The sequence below is a fragment of the Lontra canadensis genome, unplaced genomic scaffold (genome assembly GCF_010015895.1).
Source record: "Lontra canadensis isolate GAN:19392208 unplaced genomic scaffold, GSC_riverotter_1.0 scaffold75, whole genome shotgun sequence".
NCBI lineage: Eukaryota > Metazoa > Chordata > Mammalia > Carnivora > Mustelidae > Lontra > Lontra canadensis.
Window position 1 is genome coordinate 10,196,477 of NW_022631069.1, and position 27,767 is coordinate 10,224,243.

The 27,767-nt window shown below is 41.0% G+C and overlaps 1 protein-coding gene across 3 annotated transcripts; it reads left to right on the top strand.

Moving 5' to 3' along the window:
- Positions 1-1,025: 1,025 nt before the first annotated feature.
- On the top strand, positions 1,026-27,256 carry CLCC1 (chloride channel CLIC like 1). Of its 3 annotated transcripts, none has more exons than XR_004385459.1 (12): positions 1,026-1,127; positions 10,058-10,198; positions 10,788-10,889; positions 14,084-14,191; positions 16,153-16,374; positions 17,294-17,434; positions 19,229-19,322; positions 20,553-20,650; positions 20,932-21,078; positions 23,598-23,939; positions 25,333-25,702; positions 26,937-27,256. XR_004385459.1 is itself a non-coding variant. In XM_032881582.1 (12 exons), exons 2-11 carry the CDS (start codon positions 10,070-10,072, stop codon positions 25,588-25,590), a joined length of 1,641 nt encoding a protein of 546 aa, XP_032737473.1. In that variant the 5' UTR covers positions 1,026-1,127; positions 10,058-10,069; the 3' UTR covers positions 25,591-25,620; positions 26,937-27,256. The 3 variants fall into 3 exon arrangements, 2 of the variants coding, with proteins under 2 accessions (XP_032737473.1, XP_032737474.1); XM_032881582.1 differs by having other exon boundaries at positions 25,333-25,620; XM_032881583.1 differs by lacking the exon at positions 17,294-17,434 and having other exon boundaries at positions 25,333-25,620.
- Positions 27,257-27,767: the final 511 nt, after the last annotated feature.

Below are 27,767 nucleotides of genomic sequence, written 5' to 3' on the forward strand. Positions count from 1 at the left end.
CAACTTCTGAGTTAATATAGAATTTGACTCGTTAGTCTTGTCTTTCTCATTCACGTGTAATTCATCGAAATCAGATAATTTCTCTGTGCCTGTTTCCACTCAGCTGAGAGTTTGCTTGGAGATCTTTCTTGGTAGCTCTCCACTCAATTTACTTGTTTTCCTAATCTGTAAAATGAAGATAACTGTACTACTGCCAAGAGTTTTTGGAGAATTAAATGAATGAAAGTATGTAACAGTGTTTGGCACATAGTAATCAAACACTAATATATGTGTGTGTGTGTGTGTGTGTATGTATACACACACACATATAATTAACATATAATGTATTATTTGTTTCAGGGGTACAGGTCTGTGATTTATCAGTCTTACACAATTCACAGCACTCACCATAACACATACCCTCCCCAGTGTCCATCACCTAGCCACCCCATCCCTCCCACCCCCCTATTTTTGATATTAGTGTCAAAGCCTGAAGCAGATGAGAAAGGTGATTAAAAAGTAAGAACTAGAGGAGAGATCTTATTACTAACTGCCAAGTAGTAGAGTCACAGATGCCCTCCTTATCCTAACCAATGCAGGATGGTTACTTTTCCTAAACACTTTCAGAATGTGGTCTGTGGGCCAACATCTCTGCCATCACCAGGAGCTGTTAGAAATGCAGACTCTCAGGCCCACGTCATACTTAATCAGAAGCTGTTTTTTAACAAGATCCCTGGCAGGTTTAGATGCAGTTTTATTTGGAGGAAGTGTGAGATCAACTGTAAGAATTCTCAAGGAGTTCCAGCCTTTAATCAGTGACCAAGGGATTTTGTCAGGAGGACTTGAATTTGAAGCTGTTCCACTTCTGCCTCACCTCCTGATCTTCCATCATTTCTTCAGCTCCTAGTCCTGGATAAGTTTTGCTTCTGCTGATCATTATTGGAGAAAGTAGCGAGCCTAATAACATGACTGTGAAAGTCCTAGTCAAAACTCAGCTACTTGAAAAGTTTTTGATTCATCTCCCTTTGTATAATGCTCCCTAGGAAGCTGTTTTCCCAGATCTCCATTCCCACGTGGCAACTTCCTGACACACAGTGACACTCCTGGCTTTCCAGTGGACCATATCACCGTCTTCTTGATACTGGGTGGTAAGGTGAACTCTCCCAGCTTCTCTTCTTTTTGCTTTAGAACCTTTCTTTCCAACCTTCCTTATTCATTTCTGTTTTGAAGGAATGTAAAACCTTGTTGCCTCTGGAAAGCCTTTTCTGTAGCCTTGATTTCAGATGCTGCCATCTTCTCCGAGCTTCTGCTCAGTTCAGAGGCTCCCTTTACCAACTTAGTTCTTCACTGCTTAAAATTAGGCTTCTCCCTGTCAATGGACTAAGCTATCCAATGGCTTCCCCCCCCGCACCAGACTTAATTTTTTTCAGCTTCTCTAAACTGTTGTTGACTAATGCCTCTTTCAAATGAAGCAGGTCTTGGTTTCTATATACTGCATTTTTTACCTTTTGTTCTGCTCTCATTAGTCTTAACTGCCTTCTCTTGGGTTTCAGTCTTCTCAAGGCTTTATTCCTTAGTTGAACACCACCCCCCTCCCCAATATTCAGTCATCCAGTATTTCACTCTCTAGAGCTCAACAGGGATCCTAGGATACTTTTTCCACCGTTATTATTGCTTAGTATTTTGGTTTTACTTTTTTGGGGGGGTTCCTTTTTTTTTTTTTTTAACTTACATTCAATTAATTAACATATAGAGTATTACTAGTTTCAGAGGTAGAGTTGAGTGATTCATCAGTTGCATAGAACACCCAGAGCTCATTCCATCAAGTTTCTCCCTTAATGCTTGTCACTCAGTTACCCCATTCCCATGTCCCCATCATCCAATTCTCTTTCCCAACCTCCGAACACCCTCCTCCCCTCCAGCAACCCTCAGTTTGTTTCCTATGCTTAAGAGTCTCTTATGGTTTGTCTTGCTCTCTGATTTCATCTTGTTTTATTTTTCCCAGGTTTATTTCTTTTAGTAACCAGAATCATGCTATATGTATTATTCTTTGATGTGCTTGTTGGAGATATTCTCAGCCTAGCACACTCTTTTTACCCATTATATATTCCACAGAAATAGTATCACTGTTTGGGTTGCTTCATTCTGCTGTTAAAATTATGCCAACTTTTGTGCACAAACTTGAGCACAGGGTCTAGAATTTGAGGGGAAGAGTGCCAGTTTGAGCCCTTGGCAGTCTGAGTTGAAGGCATGTTGACTTGGCATTGAGCAGGTGGCAGGCCATGCGTGCTGACTCGGGCAGGAGGGCGGTTGGACTGAATTTGGGACCCACAGGCTGATGGCATGTTTGACAAGGACATGGCGAGTTTTGCTTTTAACTTTTGTTTTCTGGGAAACTCTGTCTCTTCTATTCTAAATGAAAGCCTCCCTAGATAGAATATTCTTAGCTGTAGATTTTTTCCTTTTAGCAGTTGGAATTTGTCATGCTGCTCCCTTCTGGCGTGCAGAGTTTCTGGTGAAAAACCCACTGATAGCCATCTGGGGTTTCCCTTGTATGTCACTGCTTTCCTTTCTCTTGCTGCTTTTTAAAATCTCTCTTTATCACTGCTTTTGGCCATCTTATTTATTTTGTGTCTTGGTGCAGACCTCTTTAGGTTGGTTTTGTTGTGGGCTCTCTGTGCCTTCTGGGTCTGGAGTTCTCCTTCCTTCCCCAGATTCAGGAAGTTTTTAGCTATTATTTCTTCAGACAAATCTTCTGCCCCCTTTTCTTGCTCTTCACCTTCTGGAATCCCTATCATGCGACTGTTATGCTTGAAAGTGTCACTGAGTTCCCTGGGTCTGTTCTCATTTTGTGTATTTTTTCCCCCTCTCATCTGCTCAGCTTGATTACTTCCCATTACTGTGTCCTTCAGATTTCTGGTCTGTTCTTCTACTTCCTCTTGCTTGGTATTTATTCCAGGTGGTGTACTTTTATTTCCACTTAGTGAGTCCAGTAGTTCTAATTGGTTCTTTTTTACATACCCTGTCTCTTGTTGGAGGGTCTCATGGAGGTCCTGCACTCTTTTCTCAAGTTCACTGAGTATCATTATGAGCATTTCTTTAAATTCTCTGTCAGATGTATTTCTTATCCGTCCTTCACATAGATCTTTTGGTGTGATTTTGTTCTGCTCTTTCGTTTGGGACATACTCTTCTGTCTCTTCATTTTGTCTATTACTGTGTCTGTTTCTTTGTGTTAGGAGAGTTAGCTATGTCTCCTGCACTTGAAGTAGTGGCTTTATGAAGAAGAGGTCCTGCAGTGCAGTGTCTCCTTTTCACCAGAAAATAGTGCTTCAGGGGTGTCTCTTATGTGTGTTGCTACAGGGGTGTCCTGCCGTCGTGGCAGAGCTGTGTTTGCCTTCAGTCCAGACTGTGATGGCTCTTTGCCTGTTGTGGGTAGAGTCTGGTGCCTGTGTTGTTAGTGGGCTGGTCCAGGGCTGCCTTGGAGTTGAGTTGAGTAGGACCAGGTGTTTGCCAGAGATAAAGTAGCACCAAAGTGCAGGGTGCTTTCCCTGCATTGTGCCCTGAGAAGCTTTTGTTGGTGGGCGGGGCCTGCAGTTAGACCAGCTGCCTGCCCCCAGACCAAGTGCTGGGGTGGCTGTCAGACTGGTGTGTGTGGTTATTTTCCCCTCCCTGGAGCAGGATTCACTTTGGAGAGGTGCTGGCCCTTGTCTGCGCTGCTTGCACACTGTCAGCCTTGTGGCACTGCACATCTCACCAAGAGCAATGGGAGGGGGTGGGTCTGCTTCACTGTTGCCTCTTGCCTATGTCAGGCTGTGGAGAATCTGTTCTGCCAGCTTTCCAGTAGCTTTCTGGGTTATTTATCTGGTTTTACATTTTTAAACAGTAAAGGTTCTGGGGCTTGGGTTTTTTTTTTTACTGTTAGTAGTTGACTTCATTTGTCAATATACTTGACCAGTACCTTTGCTCATCATTGTATCTTTTATTCACACCTTTTCTTGTTGAGTTTAAACTTCTTTAATATGTGAAGAGTCTATGGGATGGAGACTTTCTTAGTCTTTTTATGTCTGAAGAAATCTGTAAGTTTGCTATGGCTGCCATAACAAAATGCCATAGACTGATGTCTTAAACAAAAATTTATTTTTGTTGTTTAAGATTCTGGAGGCTGGAAATCCAAGATGAAAGTGTCAGCGGAGTTGGTTTCTTCTGAGGCCTCTCTCAGCTTGTAGATGGCTGCCTTCTGCCTTTGTCTTCACATCATCTTTCCTCTGCCCTGTGTCCAAATTTCTTCCTATAAGGACAGCAGTCATATTGGATTAGGGCCCATGCTGATTACCTCATTATAACTTAATTACCTCTTTAGAGACACTGTCTCTAAGTACAATCATGCTGGGGAACTGGAGTTTAGGACTTCAACATGTGGATTCTGGAGGAATACACTTCAGACCATAACAATATCTCAGTTAGTCTTTCCCATTTAAAAAAAAAAAACAACCCTTTTGTAAAATGTGAAATATAACATATATACAGAATGTGTATAAAATATAAATGTTCATCTTAGCAAATTATTAAAAAGCACACATCTTTGTGTCTACCTTCTAGATTAAGAAATAGAGAACAGTGTGGGTATCCCAGAAACCTTCCAGAGCTTTTTCCCTCACCTCATTCTTGATCTCAGAGGGAAAGATTTCACTATTTACCTGTTTGCCTGTAGTATTCTATCTGGCAAAGTTTTCCTTTATTCCCGGTTTGTTAAGTGTTTTAGTCATGAATAATTTATCCTGTTTCACTCTTAATTTTGGGGGCCTTCTCTTTTTCTGCTTAATTTTACTATGTGTTTATCAATTTTTTTTTAGTCATTTCAAAGAATTAACTTTTGGTTTTTATCTTCTCTATTACAAGTTTGTGTCCTAATTTATTATTTTTTACTCCTGTTTATTTTTTGGTTGAATCCTTTAAGGGGTTCTTTTTCAGGCCTGAGGTGGTTTCCTGCTGTGTGTGCACTGATCTGCGCCTTGCTAAAGGCTCGAGGGGCACTGTTCTCAGACCAGTTCTCTGACGCAGACTGGATGTCCTACAGTTCAGTTCTGACACTGCATACCCAAGGTAGTACAGACCCTCACAAGTTAAGGACACAGTCCTATACAAGACTGCCTCCATGACAGACACACATCTTAGGGGCCACCTGCACTTGTGACCTACTGCTATAGATTAGGGGGATCCCACAACCCTGTCAGGTTGGATAATTCACTAGAATGACTTACTAGAAGAACTCCCTGAACAGTTTTACTGGAAAGGATATAGTTTGGGATCAACCAAATGAAGAGATACACAGGACAAAGTCTGTGGGGGAGGATGTGGAGTTTCTGTGTCCTCTCTTCATGGAATCCAGGCATGTCACTTTTCTAGCACATCCGTGTGTCACCAGCCAGCTCCTCTGAGCCTCAGTGTCCAGAGTTTTTATTGGGATTTCAGTATGTGGGCATGACTGATTAAATCATTGGCTGTGTGATTGAACTTAGTGACCACTTTCCTTCCTTCCCCTGAGGTTGGATAGTTGAAAGTTCCAAGAAAGTTCCAACACTCTAATTGCGTGCCTGGTCTTTCTGATGACCATCCCCCACCTGAAGCTTCCTTGGGGTCCAGCAAAGTCACATCAGTGTCACCTCATTGCAGGAGACACTGCTGTCACTCAGGAAGTTCCTAGGGTATTTGAAGGAATTGGGGTCTTCATTTGTCTGGAGTTCTCTTGGCACCTTTCTCTTGCCTCAGTCCCCCCAGATTCTCAGCTGTTTCCACAGTGGCTTTCTGGGCTCTGCCTGAGGTCTCTCTTCCTGTGCAGTGGCCTGGAAACTATTAAGGCAGTAAACTAGGGCAATGGAAAGGCTGTCTGTGTTTGTTTCCCATTTTTCAAAGACCATTATGCTTGTTTGCCTGGTGTCCTGTGTCTTGAAAACTTACTTCATAGACTTTGTGCAGAGGTTTTGTTGTTCAGGCAGGAGGGTACATCTGGCCCCTGTTACTTCATTTTGACCCGCTGTAGGAGCCCTGGGAGTGCTTTGAGCATGGAGTTACTATGTCATCTTGACCTTCCTGCTGTTCTTTGAATGCTTCACATTTTCTTCCCGCTCTGATCTTTATGCTTGCTGCATCTACACTCTGGATGTTCTTTTGCCAAGTCTTCCTAAGGTAGCTGCTGCTTATTTGTCTGCTTAAATGTTGTGGTCATCTGCAGCTGTGTGACAAACCGCCTCAAAGTTTAGAGGCTTTAAACAACGATTTTATTATTTTTCATGATTCTATGGGCTTATGGGCCTTGACTGGACTCATCGGCATAGTTCTTTTATTCCACGTCATATTGGCTGGGTCCTAAGTCTGTCCAACCATGGGATTGGACTGGGACCACCATGCTGGCTCATTCACATGGCTGGCCGTTGGTGTTGGCTGCCAGCTGGAAGTTAAGTGTGCCCTCTGCACATGGCCTATCCGTGTAGCCAGGTCTTTTCACGGCATGGTGGCAGAGATCAAAAAGCAGGCATTCGAAAGTGATGTAGAAGTAGCTAAACCTCATATAGGCCAAGCCGCACCTAGAACCCAAACAACATCATTTCTACCACAATATTTTGGCTAAATATTGTGAACCTATGTAAAACCTTTACTCGTAAGAAGATAGTGACAGAAACTTCATCACGTTTTTGGAACAGGAATTGCATTCCGTTGTTGAACTGGGCAAGAGCATATGACTGAGCACCTTGATGATGTGTCTGTATTTTTTTAACAAAAATTGGATACTCTGAAAAAGGGACATCCCTAGCAACTAACATACCTAGAAAACAATGAATTATAAATTGTAATGTCTTCCAGTTATAATTCTTGGTGGACAGCTGATGTAAGGTATCTTATACTTCTTCCTTCTTCTTTCTTTCTTTTTTTTTTTTTTTCCCAAGATTTTATTTATTTGACAGAGAGAGATCACAGGTAGGCAGAGAGGCAGGCAGAGAGAGAGAGAAAGGAGGAAGCAGGCTCCCTGCCAAGCGGAGAGCCCGATGTGGGGCTCGATCCCAGGACCCTGGCATGACCCGAGAGGCTTTAACCCACTGAGCCACCCAGGCGCCCCACCCCCTTCCTCCCTTTTCTTATAAAAACCCCTAACTTTCTCCCTGCAGTGGGCCACAATTTGGGTTGCTTCCCGAATTATAATTCTAAACCCCAGAGAAATGTTTTTGTTTTATTTCAGGTTTTCCTCTTTTCATGACCCATGATTTCACAGGGTCAGCCCAGATGCAGGAGGAGGGCAAATAAACTCTCATCTCTTGATGGGGACTTGATGGAATTTTGGCTATCTTTAATCTCAGGCCTTCCCTAAAATACTCAACATTGCCTAATCCATCCTGCCACTATCCTGCTTTATTTTTTTCATAGGATGTATCACTATTTGAAATGATATTTATTTTTTTGTCAACTTATTATTCCACCGCATTCCCGGGCCTCATGTGCCCCTCCCCTCCATGTAGCTTCTTAAAACCGGGGCTAGTTTCCTGGTATCCCCGTCACCTAAGATAGTGCCCAATATCCAGTAGGTGTTTAATAAGTTTTGAACAAATGAAAGCTGAGCTTTTCCCCAAAACCGTGTTCTCATTCTGAATTTCTTTGAAGTTAGTGATAACACCTTTTTGTTGTTGCCTTACGGGCACTCAGTGGTTGAGGGCTGTAGAACTAATCTTTAGAATGCTCTTCAGCCTCCTTGTAGGACTCTACTAAGTCCAGTTTTTCCCTCATTCTGTACACTTACTGCTGCTTTTCTCTTCCCCAGATGTGGCTCCCCTGCGTTCATAGCTACTGGTAGCAGATGAGGCTGGCTGTGGGCCTTATCACCCAAGCCTACCTTGTCATCCAACCATCTCCCGGCCCCAGCACGTCCATCCTTAAGTTTACATTTTCGAGGGTTCACTTCGCTCCTCTGCCTCCCTCATCTCGCCCTCTCCGCATGTTACCCACGCTTCTCTATCTCCACCCCTGTTCCTCCGTGAAGTGGTGCCAGTTTCCCCCAGTCGGATGAGCTTGCTTTATCCTTTGAACCTCTAAAACCCTGTGACTGCCTGTGTGGCTTTGACCATTTGCATTTGCTGCTTAAGAAACATTTGTTGAATGCCTCTCATGCACCAACCGCTGGGCTAGGTCTCGGACGTGGAGAGGTGGAGCAGGCAAAATGGAGAGTTCTCAGGGGGGTGAACTCTGATGGCAATAAGAGGTTACTTCCCCCTGGAAAAGTCCGCATCTTAGCACGGTGGTTTTTTTACCCTTGCTGCGTATTGGAGCCACCTGAGGGGCTTTAAAAATCTCAGCACCTGGGGCCCAGCCTTGGAGACTCGGATTCGATTGATCTGGAACGTGGCCGGAAGATTGAGATTTTTAGAAGCTGTCCAGGTGTTTCGAATGCTCAGCCACGAGTGATAGCCACTGTGCCAGTGAAGAGCCTGACCAGTACTGACCAGTACGTGGCTTATTTCATTGTGAGTTGTGCTGGAAGAGTAAGCACAGCACGCTGGGAGCACAGAGGAGGAGTGTAGGTACAGCCTTTTCTTTTTACAGCTAGACTCTAAACCCAGGGCTTTCTGACTTGGGAATTCCCTTACCAGATTTTTACTCATATTAAGTATAAGACAGGCTGTCCAAAAGAACTTTCTGTGATGATGGAAATATTCTGTAGCTGCCTTGTCTGCTGTCTGCTGTGGCGGCCACTAGCCCCACGTGGGTGTTGAGCACTTGAAATGCAGTTAGCGTGAATGAGGAACTGAACTTTTTATTTTATTTAATTTTAATTAGTTTAAATTTAAATATCCACATAAGCTTTCTGGCTACTACCCAAATAAAGGTGGTATTAAGTTTTGAGATGATTTGAAAGTGTTTCTGCAGAGGCTTAGATGAAACAAGTTATTTTCTATGAATGGTTTGGGAGTTCAGTCACCTTGGTTTTTGTTTTTTTTTAAGATTTTATTTATTCATTTGACAGACAGATCACAAGTAGGCAGAGAGGCCAGTCTCCTTGTTTGAATATTAATCTTATACATTTCTTATTTTCTTGTTTTCCATGTGTTACAAAAAAAAAGAATTTGGGGGGAAGAGGTTTTGGTTAAATATGTCTTCTTTTTTAAAGCAGTTGTACTGGGGCGCCTGGGTGGCTCAGTGGGTTAAAGCCTCTGCCTTTGGCTCAGGTCATGATCCCAGGGCCCTGGGATGGAGCCCCACATCGGGCTCTCTGCTCAGCAGGGAGCCTGCTTCCTCCTCTCTCTCTCTGCCTGCCTCTCTGCCTACTTGTGATCTCTCTGTGTCAAATAAATAAATAAAATCTTAAAAAAAAAAAAAAGCAATTGTACTGAGCAGTGATTCACGTACTATTTACTCATTTAAAGAGCACAGTTCAGTGGTTTTTAGTATATTCACAGGTACACGCAAACATTACCACAATTTTAGATCATTGTTCATCACCTCAAAAAGAAATCCTGTGCCATTTAACTACCAGCCCAGGACTGAGCAGCTGCTAATCTACCGTCGTCAATGTGGATTTGCCTGTTCTGGACATTTCATATTGGTGGGACCCTCTACTGTGTGGTCTTTCACAGCACAGTGTTCTCGAGGTTCATCCGTGTTGTAGCCCGCATCCGTACTTCTTCCTTTTTTATGCCTGGTAGTCTCCCATTGTGCCGAAATGTCACAGTTTAGTTACCCGTCCATTGAGAGACATTTGAATCATTTCTGCTTTTCGGCTGTTGTGAATAATGTTGGCTGTAAACATTAGCGTACAAGTTTTTGTGTGGATATGTGTTTTCATTCCTTGGGTATAAACCAAGGAATGGAATTGTGAATCATATGAAAAGTTCCTATTTTCTTTTTGTCTCAGCGCAGATAGGTGTGTATGTGTTTAAATGTGAATACCATTTTACTGAGTATTTTTATTTCAGTTATTATTCAGAAAGAAAACTTTATCTTAGTACTAGAAGGAAGTAGATAGTTTTTATTATAAAACCATTTCTTCTAAAAATAATTATATTTCATTATGTCTATTAACATTTTTTTTAGCCTTCATGCAGGATGCTGTATTCTCTGCTCCTTTGTGAGTGTCTGTGGCTAATAACCGGTTATGCTCATGATGATGACTGGATTGACCCCACAGACATGCTTAACTATGATGCTGCTTCAGGAACAATGAGAAAATCTCAGGTATTAAAAAAAAAAATGCGGGGCGCCTGGGTGGCTCAGTGGGTTAAAGCCTCTGCCTTCAGCTCAGGTCATGATCCCAGGGTCCTGGGATCGAGCCCTACATCGGGCTCTCTGCTCAGCGGGGAGCCCGCTTCTTCCTCTCTCTCTCTGCCTGCCTCTCTGCCTACTGTGGTCTCTCTCTCTGTCAAATAAATAAATAAAATCTTAAAAAAAAAAAAAAAGCATGTGCATAAGATCTTATTGGTCCTGTAATGGAAATAGTCTACTTCTGTTACTCACAGAGCTTCCAGAGTCAAGAGTCATGTACCAATGACTAGCAGTGTAGAATATCTCCCTGGGTCTTAGTCTAAGATGATTTCAGCCCCACCTGCTTATTTCTGTGTTGAATATGAATATAAAGCCTGTCGAGCTGCCAACTAACTTGATTTTAGTTCTTAGCCAGTAAATTTGAGACTCTTTTTTGGTTGTTCAGCACAGATGAAGAATATGACAGAGTCATAAAATGATGAAGTCAGATTTTAGTTTTCATTAACTTTAGGTTATTTTCATAACTGAACTATGAAGAAATAAAATTTCTCTTTTGCTTTAGGTAAAATATGGTGTATCAGAGAAAAAAGAAGTCAGTCCCGACTTGTCACATGCTGATGAATTGTTGGAATGTTATAGCAAACTTGATTCTTTAACTCATAAGGTATGAACTTTTTTTAATTCATGAATTTTATGCTTACAGTACGTTGTCTGTTTCCTGTCTTTCCTAACATTGTATGTGTTTCTATGTATGTACTGCATAATTTATGTATAATTTTTTTCTTTAGTTACTCTAGCCTTGTCTTCTTTTTCATTACTCTGGCCTTGCCTTTTTTTGTTTGTTTGTTTTTAAGTACTCTTATTTTCCTGTAATAACATTTATCTCACCATGTTATAATTATTTCTTTACCAGACTGAACATTTCTTGGGACAAGGAATATATTTATATATTTTTAAAGATTTTATGTATTTGAGAGAGAGAGATAGAAATAGTGAGAAGAGAGCATGAGCAGGGAGGAGAGGGAGAAGCAGGCTTCCCACTGAGCAGGGACCTTGACGGGGGCTCGATCCCAGGACCTTGGATCATGACCTGAGCCAAAGGCAGACGTTTAACCGACTGAGCCAGCCAGGTGCCCCAGGGACAAGGAATATGTTCTATTTGTTTTTGATTTTCTGTCACCTTTCACAGTGCTGGGTCATAATAGACTCATGACAAAGGCAACCCATGAAATGTAAGAATTACTCTTGCAAATATAAGGGATTATTATAATTTAGAATCTGGTAGCTATTCCTTCATTTATCCAATATTTTTATTTGTGTGGCTGAAATGGAGTTTATGAGAAAGGAAATAAATCAAGATTGTTAAGGGGTTTGAATATATGCTGTGGAGTGGGAACTGGCCTCTTGGCTGTAGAGGCCGTCAGCTGGTGGCCCAGTGGAAGGGGGTCGCTGAAGGAGAGGGTAGCAGAGGTCCAGCAATGCCCAATGCTCCAACTGAGGCCGTGACAGGTGTTGAAGAGGAAAGTGTTGGATTTCTCCAAGGTGGAATAGGTAAATTTGGGTAGCTGAGGGAGGAGGGAAGAGGGATAGAGTGGAGGAGGGAGGTTTCCAGCTTGAGAGACTGGGAGAGCTTGTGAGCAGAAATACGGAGATCTCAATTCCAGATCTGTCAGTGCTGCTGTGGTTCTTTTTTTTTTTTTTTTTTTTTTTAAAGATTTTATTTATTTATTTGACAGACAGAGATCACAAGTAGACAGAGAGGCAGGCAGAGAGAGAGAGGGAAGCAGGCTCCCTGATGAGCAGAGAGCCCGATGCGGGACTCGATCCCAGGACCCTGAGATCATGACCTGAGCCGAAGGCAGCGGCTCAACCCACTGAGCCACCCAGGCGCCCGCTGCTGTGGTTCTTATTGGGTGTGAATGCTGTCTCATCTGAGTGCTAGCAAAGAAATGCTTGGATAAATTTTGCCTCAGTTTAACTGTGTTTTGTAGTATCGTGACAGCTTGTTTGGCTGCACACTAGGAAATACAGAAATTTTTCACTCCATTCTTTGCATCTTGGGCTTAGCATTGTAAAAATATGATTGATAAAATGGAGTCTCGAGTCCTTGTTTTATAAAACATTCTCAGAGCGCCTGGGTGATGCAGTTAATTGATTTCCACTCAGGTTGTGATCTCAGGGTCGTGAGATCTAGCCCTGTGTCAGGCTCCATGCTCAATATGGAGTCTGCTTGAGACTCCCTCTCCCTCTGCCCACCCACAAAATAAATAAATCTTAAAAAAAAAAAAAAAAATGGGTGCCTGGGTGGCTCAGTTGATTGGGCAACTGCCTTTGGCTCAGGTCATGGTCCGGAGTCCCGGGATCGAGTTCTGCATTGGGCTCCCAGCTCCATGGGGAGTCTGCTTCTTTCTCTAACCTTCTCCCCTTTCATGCTGGCTCTCTCTCACTCTCTCTCTCAAATAAATAAATAAAATCTAAAAAAAAAAAAAGGAAAGAAAAAAAAAACCCACACAAAACATTCTCTTAAAGGGGCTCCTGGGTGGCTCAGTTGGTTAAACATTTGACTCTTGATTCCAGCTCAGGTCATGATCTCAGGGTGGTGAGATCGAGCCCCATAAGGGGCTGCATGCTGAGTGTGGAGCCTGTTTAAGATTCACCTCTCCTTTTGCCCCCCCACCGCCTCCTGCTCGTACTTGCTTGCTCTCTCTCTCTCTCTCTCTCTCAGAAATTCTTTTAAAGAGAAATTTAAAAAGGTTTATAAACCTTGCCTGCATGTGGAGGAAACTGCCATGTGACTTTTCAAGGGTCCTTCTCTCCTAAGTCTGTGTATGACATTCAGTTGTCATGTTCATCATCTGAAGGCCATTTCAAATGCTAACTCACCTTGTGGTTCACACTCAGTTAGAAAATAAAAGTTGGTTATCACAGGTTCTAAGGCAGTTCTAAGGTAGTTTGTATCTAAGATATGAATTGCCCTCACTCAGTGACTTGACCACTGTGGTGTTTGTAGAGCTCAGTTCAGAGGAAATCTGTTTGAAGGATGAATTATGTGTGGAGGGTTGCCATGCTCAGACACTCTGGAGAAGCCGTGTTTCTGCCCTCCTGAAGTGTGGCCTGTAGAGTTGGGCGTGCTCAGTCGTTGACAGGAAAAATTAGTAAAAGACCAAAAGTAATACACACGTTCAAGAAACTCCTTGATGTGCCCTTCATTTCATCTTCTGGCTTCATCTTTTACGTTTCCCTATCTCTATTTTTTCTTTCTTCCTTCCCTTTCTTCTTCCTTTTATTCCTTTGTTCACTGAATCATTGCTTTGGGATTGGGAAGAGGCAGATTGTCCCAGATGATCTTCTCATCTGCATCTCTGCCCCTTGCTTCATGATCTTCAGCTTTAAAATTGCTGAAAGTGAGGGGCGCCTGGGTGGTTCAGTTGGTTAAGCTTCCAACTCTTCATTTCAGTTCAGGTTACGATCTCAGAGTAGGGAGATCCAACTCCACATCTGGCTCCACTCTCAGAGCAGAGTGTGCTTGAGATGGTCTCTCACTCCTTTGCCCCTCCTGCTTGTGTGTGTGCTCACTCTCTCTCCCTCTCTCAAATAGATCAGTCTTTAAAAAAAAAAATTGCTGAAAGTCATCAGAAAAACTGCCATTTGGGGCTAAGTGCTCGACATGTGTTCCTCATTTGTTACCTACTTGCCCTTTGTAAAGAGAACCCACAGAAGGTAGGAAGTTCTGTATTTTCATATAAGTGATAACGGTAAGCTCCTTACTTTGGTGTTGATGGGGCCGCTAGGCTAGAAACTTGACCCTTATGTGAAACTTGGATGCTGTCTAATGTTGAATTTATTCTGTAATTACAGATTGATGAGTGTGAGAAGAAGAAGAAGGAAGACTATGAAAGTCAAAGCAATCCTGTTTTTAGGAGATACTTACATAAGATTTTGATCGAAGCCAGAAAGCTTGGACTTGTGAGTGTTGGTGGGATACTAGTCACTGTGGTAGATATTTTAATTATTAATTTCAGATGTGGGGAGGTACCTTAAATTTGCTGTTTGAGTTTTACTAAACAGTTGGAAATTTAATACTTTTGTGAGTTGGCAAGGAAATTCTATGCTGACCACTTGCACACTTTCTTGTTCATATGATAGAAGATCATTCTATGCTGAGAAAAAGAACATTGTGTTTTAAGTAGGTCCTCCCCCCACCTGGAAGCTTTTTACTGTGGCAAGGGCTCCTTTATAGAATTGCATATCATGTGCACATTGTCCATAATTAATGTTAAGATTCCATTTTTTTAGAGTTCTTGTTTTCACTCCGAGGAGTCAAAACATCAAGAAAACTTAAGGGGAAGGAATGTTAGATAAATATTTAATAATCCTATCTTATTTTTGAAGTGAAAAAGCAGATGTTCTCATACATGCATCCTTTTAGTCAAGTCTTATAAGTGTGTGTGGGATGAGGATACAGATAGAGCCAAAAAATTCCTATGATGGAGGTAATTGGCATTTAGCTCAAGGTTTTTTTGTTTGCTTTTTTTAGTTCAAGGTTTTTTAGATAGTAATGGATGACTGCTTTTTCACGTTAGTGGTGACTTGTGTTGTTACATGACACTTTTTTTCCTGATTTTATATTTGCTTTTCTATAAGTATCTGTATTTACTCTTGTGAAAGAGAAACATTTTGCTTAACAGTTAATGAATGTAAAATGTTCATAGTGATATTGCTAACCTGAACTCAGGTTAATAAAGATAGTTATAAATATCATGTTTGTTCATGGAAACTCCAATTTATTTGCCTGCTTTTTGAGATTTTTTTTTTTTAAGGATTCTATTTATTTACTTGACAGAGATCACAAGTAGGCAGAGAGGAGAGAGGCAGGCAGAGAGAGAGAGGAGAGGAAGCAGGCTCTCTGCTGAGCAGAGAGCCCGATGCGGGGCTGGATCCCAGGACCCTGGGACCATGACCCGAGCCGGAGGCAGAGGCCTTAACCTACTGAGCCACCCAGGCGCCCCTTTTTGAGATCCTTTTAAAAAAAATTTGTATTATTGTATTTTAGGCTACTTGAAAATAAAATTAGCAAATGGAAAGTTGTAAATGAATCAAAATAAGCAGTTGATGCTCCTTATTTGTGGATTCCGTATTTGTGAATTTGCGTACTCGCGAACCTTTTGTAACCTCAGAGTCAGTACTTGCAGAGCGTTTGTGCGCCTCTTGGACACACACAAAGCAGCAAAGCATTCGCGTTGCCTGGTGTGTCCACTCCTAGCTGAGGCTGAGCAAGGCTTTGTTCTGTCTTCTGTTTTCAGCTCTCAGACTATAAACAAGTACTTCTTTATGGTTTATTTAGTGCTTCATATTTCACACTTTTGTTGATGTTATTTGGGTGTTTAACTCCCAGGAGTAGTGTGGACTAGTGTCTCTGAGTCGTGAGAAGGCTAGGATGTGCCTTCCAGGGAAAATACTCATGTTAGATAAGCTTTTTTTGGGCAGGAGTTACAGTGCTGTTGGCTGTGCATTCAGTGTTAATCAAAAGTATTAAATAAGGTATCTTTAAGTAGAAACACATAAAAGTGTTGTGTATTGACTGGCTGATGAAAATGTCTTGGTAGAAACGCAACCCTGTATTTCCTGTAGGAGCCGTAGCTCAGGTATTCGTTAACTAGTGTCCGAGGTGACGTCCTAGAACAAACTGTTGCCAATAGTAAGAATCGACCGTATTTTGGTAAAATGCAAAGTATCTTATTTGCATAGAGTTTCATAAATTTTGAAATGGTTTTCACATGTATGATTTCTGGTCATTATGTGAGACAAATAGGTGGATAATATTACTGCTATTTTATACATGTGAAATACAAACTACAAATATATTTAGTTCCAAATCGGCTTTTGTCTTGAAGTGTTTCTCTTTTCTGTTTTTTGGGCAAATACAGCCTGAAGAAAACAAAGATGATATGCATTATGATGCTGAGATTATTCTAAAAAGACAAACCTTGTTAGAAATACAGAAGTTTCTCAGTGGAGAGGATTGGAAACCGGGAGCCTTGGATGATGCACTAAGTGATATTTTAATTAATTTTAAGTTTCATGATTTTGAAACATGGAAGTGGCGATTTGAAGACTCCTTTGGAGTGGATCCATATAATGTGTTGATGGTAAGATGGGACAAGGGGGACATAAGTAACAGCTCATTTAAAAAAATGCTTTAAAAACTCCACCATAGAACTCTCTTACACTGTTGGTGGGAATGCAAGCTGGTGCAACCACTCTGGGAAACAGTGTGGAGGTTCCTCAAGAAGTTGAAAAATAGAGCTACCCTACAACCCAGCAAACTACTGGGTATTTACTCCAAAGATACAAATGTAGTGATCTGAAGGGGCACCTGCACCCCAATGTCTATAGCAGCAGTGTCCACAATAACCGAACTGTGGAAAGAGTCCAGATGTCATCAGCTGAAGAATGGATAAAGAAGATGTGGTATATATAATGGAATATTACTCAGCCATCAAAAAAGAAGTCTTGCCATTTGCAATGATGTGGCTGGAACTAGAGGGTGTTTTATTAAGTGAAATAATAAGCCAGTCAGAAAGACAATTATATGATCTCGCTGATATATGGAATTTAAGATACAAAAGACAGGATCATAGGGGAAGAGAGGAAAAAAATAGAAGACATAATCAGAAAGGGAGACAAACCATAAGAGACTCTCAACCAGGCAAGAGGCAGGGTTGCTGGAGAGGAGAAGGGTGGGGATGGAGTAACAGGGTGATGAGGACATGTGATGGAATGAGCACTGGGTGTTCTATGCAACTGTTCTATGCAACTCTATTTCTGAAACTAATAATACACTGTATATTAATTGAATTTAAATAAAAATTAAGAAGCCCCTGTACTATAATCATGTTAAGAACCCAGATGAAGACACTTGTCTGTCGCCACCTCTGTGGCCGAGTGTGGCACAGATGACGTTGCATATTTGAGGCCAGTTCTTTTGTTTTTGCTGATGATTATCATTTTTCAGCAGGGAGGGTGGCTTAGCAGTAACCCTGCTCTCTGCTTCTTCCTGTTTTTGAGGTGCTTCTCTGTCTGCTCTGTATCGTGGGATTAGTAGCTACCGAGCTGTGGACGTATGTGCATTGGTACACCCAGCTGAGACGTGTGTTATTCATCAGTTTCCTCGTCAGTTTGGGATGGAATTGGATGTATTTATATAAGGTATTAAATAGGTGGAGCGTTTTCATGTTTTTCACTGTAACTTCATAATAACAGAAGACCACAGTGCCTGACTTAAAGTGTCCGCAGTGATCGGAGATGGGGCGGGTGGGGGGTGGGTGCTGGCAGCCGCTCCCCTGTCTCTGGTGTTCTGGGTCCCTGACCGGTTTGGTGCAGGCCTGATTCGTAACCCAGTTCCTGATGGGTGGCATCTGGGTGGCTAAATCGGAATAGAGCTAGGTAGATGCATTTTTAAGAATTTTGTGTAGGTAGTTTAGAGTATGTCCTTTTATTCTTTGCCAGAAAGGATATCAAAATGTTGTTTTTTAGAAGTTAGGTTATTTTCTGAATATGAAAATGGTATATTGATGGTAGACGATTTAGAAAAAAATAGAAAGTTATACAAAAGTTTGATTTAAAAAAAAATTTTTATTAAAAAAATATATTTTTTAAGATTTTATTTATTTGACTGTGAGAGAGGGAACACAAGCTGGGGGAGTGGGAGAGGGAGAAGCAGGGTTCCACAGAGTGGGGAGCCCAACATAGGGCTCAATTCCAGGACCCTGGGATCGTGACCTGAGTTGAAGGCAGACACTTAATGACTGAGCCACCTGGGTGCCCCTTGATTTTTTTTTTTTAAACTGAGAATGAATGAGCAAGTGTGAGCAGGAGGTGGGGCAGAGGGAGAGAGAATCCTTGAGCAGACTCCCCACTGAGCAAAGGAATCCAATGTGGGGCTTAATCCCAGGACTCCAGGATCATGACCTGAGCCAAAGGCAGATACTTAACTGACTGAGCCACCCAGGAACCCCAGAAATTTGATTTTTAAAAGTTAAATATAATTTTGTCACCTAGAGATAATTGCCCTCAGTAATTTCAGGTATTTCTTTCTGGTCTTTTTCCAAAATTTTAATTCTTTCAAAATTGGGGTCATGGTGAATAAAGAGTCAAATGAAGCACTACTGTTGTGTTGAAATCGCGTTGAAGGACAATTTTAGATCTGTCTGGTAGCAAAATATTTTTGATGAAGTTATCTGATTAAATCAATCCTTAACCTTTTGCTCTAAGTTCTATAGCTTCTAGAACTAATTATTTTCAAATTAAAGGAAAGAAGTTTGGTTGCATATTGTTATCTTGGCAGTTTCCCCCAGGGCTTGGATATATAAAAAATGTTATCTTTTTATCTAGGCCACTTGTGCTGAAAACCACCCAGAACAAAACTCCATTTTATCATGAATTATGAAAGAAAATGAGAAGTGGTCATTTAATATATATAACTATATTTTTGGGTGTGGTATGAATTAGATTTACACTAAATCTTTATTATAAAAAGTACAAAGGTTTGCATTTCTCATCAAAAGTACTTAACAGGGGCACCTGGGTGGCTCAGTGGGTTAAGCCGCTGCCTTCGGCTCAGGTCATGATCTCGGAGTCCTGGGATCGAGCCCCGCATCGGGCTCTCTGCTCAGCGGGGAGCCTGCTTCCTCCTCTCTCTCTGCCTGCCTCTCTGTCTGCTTGTGATCTCTCTATCAAATAAATAAATAAAATCTTAAAAAAAAAAAAGTACTTAACAAAGAAGTACTTTGTAACCGTAGTTCTTTATCCTCACTCGTTGCTTTAAGACTGCTTTGCCATGAGTGGAAAAGAGCTGCCATTTAAAAGTGTATTTTTTCCTGTTAAAAAAACTGTGAACAGTCTGGTGTCTGGTGAAGACACGTTTTGAAGTCAGGGTTTTGGATGTGTAGACATAACCTTCACGTCCGCAGCCACTCACTGCTTCCTTTTGGTGTCGGTCAGCTCGCGTTCGCACAGCATCAGGCCGAGGTTGCCAAGCTGGAGCCGTTAAACAATGTGTGTGCCGAGAAGATGGACTGGATTGGAAGCCTCTGGGGTAAGGTATTGGTTCACTGAGCCTCATTTTTTTCCGGGAAGGAGATAACTTAGAGAAATGATAAAATGCCGAAAGGAGGGTTTCCATGACTGAGTCCTCAGTGTCAGAAGAACATGCCCGAAAAGTCAGGGTTCAGACTGTGACTCTTGGCTCATGTAACCTCACGGGGAGGGAATAAGAACTGTGTCTTCACTGGCTCCCGTACTGCTACTGTCTCCTCCATTGGATTGTGATCGAGATGGTGCTCATCTTGTCTGTCTAGCCCAGCATGTGCATTAAAGAAGTGAATCAGTGTTTATATGAATTAATATCCATCTTAAGCTTAATCTCCTTATACTGACTTACAAAATCTTATGTTGTAGCTTTACTATACATTTTTTTTTTCCTAAGAGGAAAGTTCTTTAACTTTCTTTTTCCTTACAGATTGTATATATATTCTCACTACTGTTGACTGCCTTTAGTTCTGTATATCTAGCCATAGGAATGGTTTAGTGTTCAAAGGCACTTTATAAAGGCAAGTCCATAATAACTGACCCAGAATAGAATCTCCGCAGATTGTATAAAACAGGGTGTCTGAATTAACGTTTCTTTAGAAGTTGTGGGAACTAAACCAATCTGGCCTTGCTTCCTGGGTGCAGGGGACAATTGAATGCCTCCTTTAGGAGGTTTAGATTTTAAAAATTTAGAAAAATTGGGAGATTTAGAAAAATTGGGAGAACTGATGTTGTTTTGTAAAGTAAGGGATTTTTTAAAATTGCAGTTTTACTGAGATAATTCTAGATGCACAGGAAGTTGGAAGGAAAACAAATCAATGTGCCCTTTTCCCATTTTCCTCCTGTGTAAACGTCTTACACAAAGATGGCAATGTGAGATCACAGCCAGGATATCAACTTGCATATAATTCAGCGATCTCCCTCAGATTTCCGTGGTTTTAGTTGGATTCATTTGTGTGTGAAGAACAGTTCTTAATACCTACCTTTTAGAAGTTTTCATAAAGTATAATGTTTTATCTACATAAGACTTGTCTGATTTAAAGAGATTTTTAAGATAAACATTTTGGACATAAGATGAAAAATTTTTAAGTCAGTGTTACAAGGAGTTCATTTGCACAGCATTTAAAATTGGTTGGTGGTGGGGACAGGGACAAAACCAAATTATTGTCTTATTTGGGAATGAAATGCAACTTTTTTTTTTTTAATGACTCAGTGTTTTGTCTGTTTCTCTAAATAGAATTGTTAAGAAGCTCATGGACCTATAAGGATGACCCATGCCAAAAATACTATGAACTCTTATTAGTCAACCCTATTTGGTTGGTCCCGCCAACAAAGGTATAGAATACATTTGTAAAATTACTTATACAAAGTTAATAAAAAAAAAAAATCTCTTGTATTTATTAAAAGTTGTTAGTGTTTTTTTTTTTTTAAACATTTTGCTAATAAGAAATCCTCGTTCTAGGGAAAATACTTCCATTACACAATGATTTTCACATTGAAAGCATTTTAACTTAGGAATGTAATTTTGGCCAGACCAGTGTACAGTGAATTTTGGCTCATTCTGTGTGCTCAGTCCTTTGAGAGAAAAATTAAGTTGTTGTTATCTTTTGTTTTAGGCACTGGCAGTTACATTCACCAACTTTGTCACAGAGCCATTGAAATACGTTGGGAAGGGAGCTGGTGAATTTATTAAAGAGTTCATGAAGGAGATTCCAGTATTACTTCACATTCCAGTGCTGATCATTATGGCATTAGCTGTCCTGGTTAGTATACAGCATGGTTTGTTAACAGCACTTGGAGAAAAAAGGCAAATCTAAAACTTGATTTTTTTGCTGTTGTAAATCAGGCTAAATTATGCTTAATGGTATGAAAAGATGATTTTAAAGTGATACAGATTTATTTTTACTTATATGTATATTTAAGCAAGAAAACAATTCTCAAGTTTGATTGTAGATGTCATGGCAGTGACTTAGAATAATAACATTTTTCTAAATTTGTTCTTCAACTTGGTGAATATTTAATATACATGAAGTCCGTTGTTTTTGTCCTCTTTGAGAAAGAGGGCCTTATTTCAGTCTGGGGTTTTTGCAGCACTGAGAGGGGGAAGAGCATTGGCTTTTCCACAGAATTAAGTAGGGATGTGGGAGAAGGTGAGTTACTGAGAAAGTTGGGGGATCCAGGAATAGACATTTATTAAGAGGAAACATTATTCATCATTCATCTGTTGTCTCTTTAGCTTTTTTATTGTTGATTTTCAGCCCTTTCCCTAATAAAGCAGTTGTCACATAAAATGTAAAGAACCCAGATGTGCCATGGTAAAAGCCAGGTTTGTATTTGTAAAGGAATTAACCTATTTAAAGTTTACGACTTTAAATATTTTCAGCATTTACTTTCTCTGATGGGTGTGAATATACACAACATAGGAATAATTATCCGACAATTAATACCTTCCAATTTAAATTAATAATAATTAAAAAGGATTGTCTTCCCTAAGGATACAGAATTTACCACACTTTATTCACTTTGAAATTATTCCTGTTTGCTTTTTTGACTTGTGATTACAGGAGTCAGGTTTAGGGATATGGTTTTGTTAGGTGACATGAATTGTTTAGTAGTGCAGATTTTCCTTGACTTATAGGATTACATCCCAATAAACCCATTGTAAGTTGAAAGTACTGTAAGTCGAAAATGGATTCACTATACCTAGCTTGCAGGACATCATAACTTAGCCTAGCCCACCTTAAACTTGCTCAGAGTAGTTGGGCGAAATCAATCTAATATAAAGCCCATTTTTATAACAATTTATAACAAAGTGTCCGATATCTCACATAGTTCACTGAATATTGTACTGAAAGTGAGAAACAGAATGGCTGTGTGGGTAAGGTGTGGTTGTGAAGGTAGGGGTTGTTCGCCCTCAAGACCCCGTGGCTGACCAAGAACTGCACTGCCCAGAATCACCAAATCGTTAGTCCAGGAAAAAGTCCAAATTCTAAATTCAAGGTACAGTTTCTACTGAACACACTATCACTTTCTTTTTTTTTTTTTTTTTTTTAAATATTTTTATTTTATTTATTTGACAGAGAGAGATCACAAGTAGACAGAGAGGCAGGCAGAGAGAGAGAGAGAGGGAAGCAGGCTCCCTGCTGAGCAGAGAGCCCGATGCGGGACTCAATCCCAGGACCCTGAGATCATGACCTGAGCCGAAGGCAGCGGCTTAACCCACTGAGCCACCCAGGTGCCCCACACTATCACTTTCTTAGCATTGTGAAGCCTAACAATTATATGTTGAACCATCATAAGTGGGGAACGATTTGTATTTAGTCTCTGAAGCTGTATTATAAGCAAAAACCCATCACCTCTTACTGCTTCATCTTAAATAGTTTTCTCCAGCACAGTGATTTTCAAACTTTTTGTTTTTAGGATCCTTTAAGACCTTCCGTCTTAACTGCAGACTACAAACAAAACAAAACAAAAAACACAAAAGCCTCCAAGAAACAAAAACTGAGGACCATGAAGAGCTCTTGTTCATAGGGGTTTCATTTATTGATATTTACCATATTAGGAATTAAAACTAAGAAAAATTTCAAATATAAGTCTATACAAGCACACAGTCGAGCCATCAGAGTGAGGAAGTTACTCTGTCCCCAGCAGACTCCACCATACACTCAGAAGGGAAGAGTAAAAAAAAGACTTAAGGTCTTTGAAATAGGGGAAGTTTGACCTCATAGAGTCCCTGAAACTGTCCCAGGGATCCCCGCCCCCCCCTGCCACCACCAGGGGTCAGTTTGAGAACTGCTGCCTAGTTTTTCCCATGAAATGGGACTCAAAGCCTGTTGGATTTTAGTTGTCACTAAAGCCAAGTTTGTATTTGTAGGAAAGCTACCATACATGAGAATGTTTATGTAATGATGTGTGTAACTCTGATTTTTAGCATTTACCTTATATAGTGGGTGTGAAAATAGACAGTTGATGAGCAGTTATCAATTAGTACCTTCCAGTTTCAGTTTCTAGGTTTTAGCCAACTGCCCTTGTTAGAATTCAGTCAAAATGTGTTCAGCTGATTGAAATGTCTACTTAACACTTAGTGATTTCTCACATTTTATTGGCTACTCTGGCCTAGTATTAATCTAAGCAAGAGATCACAAATGAAACAATGGTAAAATAAACATATTTATGTCTCCAAATGCCCTTGAGTCAAGTTAGGTAATTTTGCTAGCACCCTGATTAATTTCATTGTAAGTCAGCCATTAAATACTATGTATTTTTTTCTTTTTCCTTCTAGAGTTTCTGCTATGGTGCTGGAAAATCAGTTAATATGCTGAGACATATAGGTGGTCCTGAGAGAGAACCACCCCGGGCCCTTAAGCCAGGTGATAGAGGACGGCTGCAGGAAGTTGATTATAGACCCCATGGTGGAGCAGGTGATGCAGATTTCCCTTATAGAGGCCACTTCGGCCCCTTTGAGCAAGGCCCTTATGACAGAACATATGAGGGTAGAAGAGATGGTATGAGAGAGAGAGATGTTGACTTGAGGCCTAGGACTGGCAACAAGAGCCCCGAAGTGCTCCGGCCATGTGATGTACCCCAGGCAGAGGCGAGAGAGCATCCCAAGGCCGTACCCTGTGTAAGTCAGCAATTGTTTATTTTGCCATCCCCCTTCATGCTAGACCTCAGTGCTTCCTGTGGAGCTTCTGGTTAGGCGTTTCTGCTCTTTTACTTTCCACGGTTAATTATATCGTTATTGATATAATTGTTTACTCTCTCTTTTCTGGTCAAAAGTTCGGCCTTCTTAGAAGATCTAAAACGAGATTTAATTTTTATGTTAAATACTATTAACCAGTAGTTAGAACAGGTGCTAATTCATAGGAAGCCAACTAATCGTGACTGAGATTTCTGCCTTTTGAAGAGCTGAGAGAGAAGTCCTCACTGAAGGCCTGGAGCCCCAGGGATCCTGCAGGAGAGTCCTGAAGGCTCTGCTGGGTGGGAGACTGGGCGGGGAGGGGTCACACACCCTGCTTTCCCAAATCCTTGGTATCATTGGTTAGACTCTCTACTTTCTACCCGCAGAATGCTGAGGTGTTTTTTCCTACATTATTGGCCATTTAAAGGGAGACTTGCATTTCTGTTTTGAGAGCAGAATTTATGATGTCTTAAGTTGTTACTGTAAACCTTTGAGAAACAATTGTGAGCACAGTTGAATCTAGAAAATTAGAATCCCTTCCATTGGAGTTTCTTGTAAGAGGAAACATACTTGCATACATCTAAAATTTTTTCCGACGTGCCTTTCAGCTTTAATAGTTAATGGCAGTGCACCACTCATTCCAAATCCTCCAGGGACTGTTCATCTCACTTACAGGGAAAGCTAGTTACCTCAGTGGCCGGGGCGTCTTGGATCTGCCCACAGTCCTCCTTCATTAGTACATGGATTTCTTCTCCTCCTACTCTCGCCCTCCTTCAGCCACAAGGGTCTCCTCACAATTCCATGAACTAGAACCTTTTCAACTTGCTGCTCCCTGTCTAGAATGCTGAAGTGTTCATTTCTTTAAGCCTTTACTCCTGTATCACCTTTCAGACTACCTAATTTAAACAGCACTCAGGCCCCAGCTTGGTACTTTGTTAGTTTGTTGCTTGATTGTGTCTCCAAGCTAAACCTAAGTTCCAGTGAGGGCAAGGGTTTTTGTTTTGTTCCTGCTGTATCCCCAGTACCTGGAACTGAATATAGGATCAGTAAATATGAATTACTCTCACCAGGCAAGAGGAGTCACCAGTACTGGTCACCAGTCCTCTTGCTCTCCTAAAGCTGGGTCACTAGACCACCTGGCTATCCTAAGTGCCCCCACTCCTCTGTGCAGGGTTCTGTGAGGATTACGAACATTGACATAATTACAGCACAGCACTGGAGCTGGGATTTGAAACACTTGAGAGTTTGATACAGATTTACACAGAAACTTACTAAGTGTGTTTGGTGACTGAATCTTCACATTATGTTAATTAAACAATTAAAATATTCTCTACAGCATAAATTACCTATTTTGGATACAAAGCTCAAGGAATTTGGTGGAATCCAGGGAGAAAGCACACCGCCAGAAAGCAGTACTGACAGTAGCCAGTCTACTAGGCCTGTCTCTGGCCCAGACACATCAGAGAAGGTGGAAGGTTCACCTGCAGAGGAAAAGGCCCAGCTCAGAACTGATGCCAGAGGCAGCCCAGAGGAAGGCAGTGTGTCTTGCCCGGCCAGCTGTGGAAAGGATCTGGATACTGGCCCACGTGGCTAGAGGAGCACAGACTCGGCCCATCACTCGGAGGTCATCATTGGGTTTTGTAAAGTATACTCTTCACAACTATTTGCTCTTCTCTACAAATATTCTGACATTTACTACTCCACAGGTGCCAGCTTAAACATTAATATTTTTATTCACCATCAGAACTAATGAATACACGTGTATTTCTGTTTAATTTTATCTTTTGCGTAATTTCATTTTCATATTGGTGCTTCCTGCGGGACTTTGAGGTGTTAATTTTGGAACAGGATCTCATAGATGAACATATGGCAAGCATCACTGATTTCAGATAATTAAAGAGGCCAGTTTGAATCAGGGAACAAGGAAAAATAAGTTTTATGGTTCACACACATATATAGGTACCAACTAGCTATTGTGTGTGTTGCCTAGTGGCCATCCGGTAATACCTACTTCAGTTAATGATTTGTGAGTTGTGCATGGATTCGGTATGTTTCTGAAAGTGGCAGGTACTCAGAAACCATTGTAAGGACAGTCCGCTGTCATCAGCTTTACCCTCTTCATGCACTTCAGTGTCTTAATGCAGTTACTGAACCTGTGTTCCCTTGTCTCTGCGGAGGCTGCCCCAGCTCATCATGGCTTCGTCGTTGCGAGTGGTGCCTCCATCGCTCAACTCTTCTGGTGCTCACTGGGCCCGCTTTCTTGCTGCCCCTCTTTACCCTCAGCTAAGACAGAACTGAAGATGGCCAGGAGACTTTAGTTAGCACAGCTTGTTAAATCGGTGATTGTGGTTTTACATAGTCAGTAGCTGGAGAATACACCTTGGTCAAGTACATTGTTTTTGCTAAACAGCATAATTTCTGTATGTCCCTGGTTAAGTATAAAAAAATGCCGTCGTCAAGATTTTAAAAAATTACCTCAGCAAGAGGATGTAGAATTTATTGTTAATATTATTTTCTAGTTTAATATTGCAAACATCTTTAGTAATTCATCAGAAAGGTAATAGTTCTTTGCAGAAAACACAGCAGGATTTTATATAAAAATTCACAACACAGTAGGTTTAGAACAAAGGAACTAACGCAGGGGTGCCTGCAGTTCTGAGTGGCTTTGTGATTATCGATGCATATTAAGTCTTCCCTGAGGGCCAGACCTGTTCACACTAACTGGTAAATATGTGCTGGGGGTGGGGGAAATATGTGCCTAGGGTGGTTGTCATCAGAGCTGTGACTGGATTCTAAAGAGCAATGAATGCCTCAGGTGACAGACCTTTAACTATGATAGTGGAGTTAATGCTGTTTCAACTCCTGACTGCTTTTTATCAATCCAAAAATGGATCTGTAAAAAACTAAGTAGAATTTCATCTTTGTATTCTTTCATTACAGATATCCGTTTGGGGATGCGGTCCACTTTGACAGCTAGCGAGGCAACATACCACTGCTGTTGAATGATGACAGCAATTTAGGGAAGACACTAAAGCAGACTGAACAGATCAAGGCCAGTTTATAACTTGGGGAAATAGACTTGTTTCTTGTCCAGCCCATATCTGTCATTAGAATCAAGGATTTTAGCAACAGGTTTTAAGAAAATCAGAATGGGGTTGACAGCTTTTTAAAAGCAGTGTTTAAATGGAATAGATAATGTTGAATGTTTACAGGGTCTAAGAACTATGGTATATGCAAAATAAACACTTATTTTTACATTACTGTGATTTGGTATGCTGTCTTTGCTCATCAAATACGCATGTAAGAAAAAAAAAAACCCATGAAACTTACGTGCAGTTTTTACAAGAATGCTATCTAGGACGTTATATCCTGTATGTAATATAGAAGACAAGATGATCCAGGTGCTGAGTACTTTTGACAAAATTTGTCTGATCTTAGAACCAAAAATCTTTTTGTCCCCTGAGCCTTTGATGTGATTCCAGATTAACTATCTTTCTATTTTATTTTTGTAAACATTGGCCGTTTGGAGAAGTGGTTCTCACTATCCACCAAATCACCTGAAGGATTTTAAGGAAGAACAGAGCCCCTGATTCCATCCTGGCTGTGCAGAATCAGAAGCAACCAGAAGTGAATGAGTTGTCAACTTGTTCTGGCTGTGGGCATTTGCATTCTAGAATTCACCCTTAGGCTAGGCTCTGCTCTTTCCATCCTTGCTATCTTCTTTCGCTAAGCTTACTTTGTGTCATGTCCTATTAAATAACCTTGTAAATT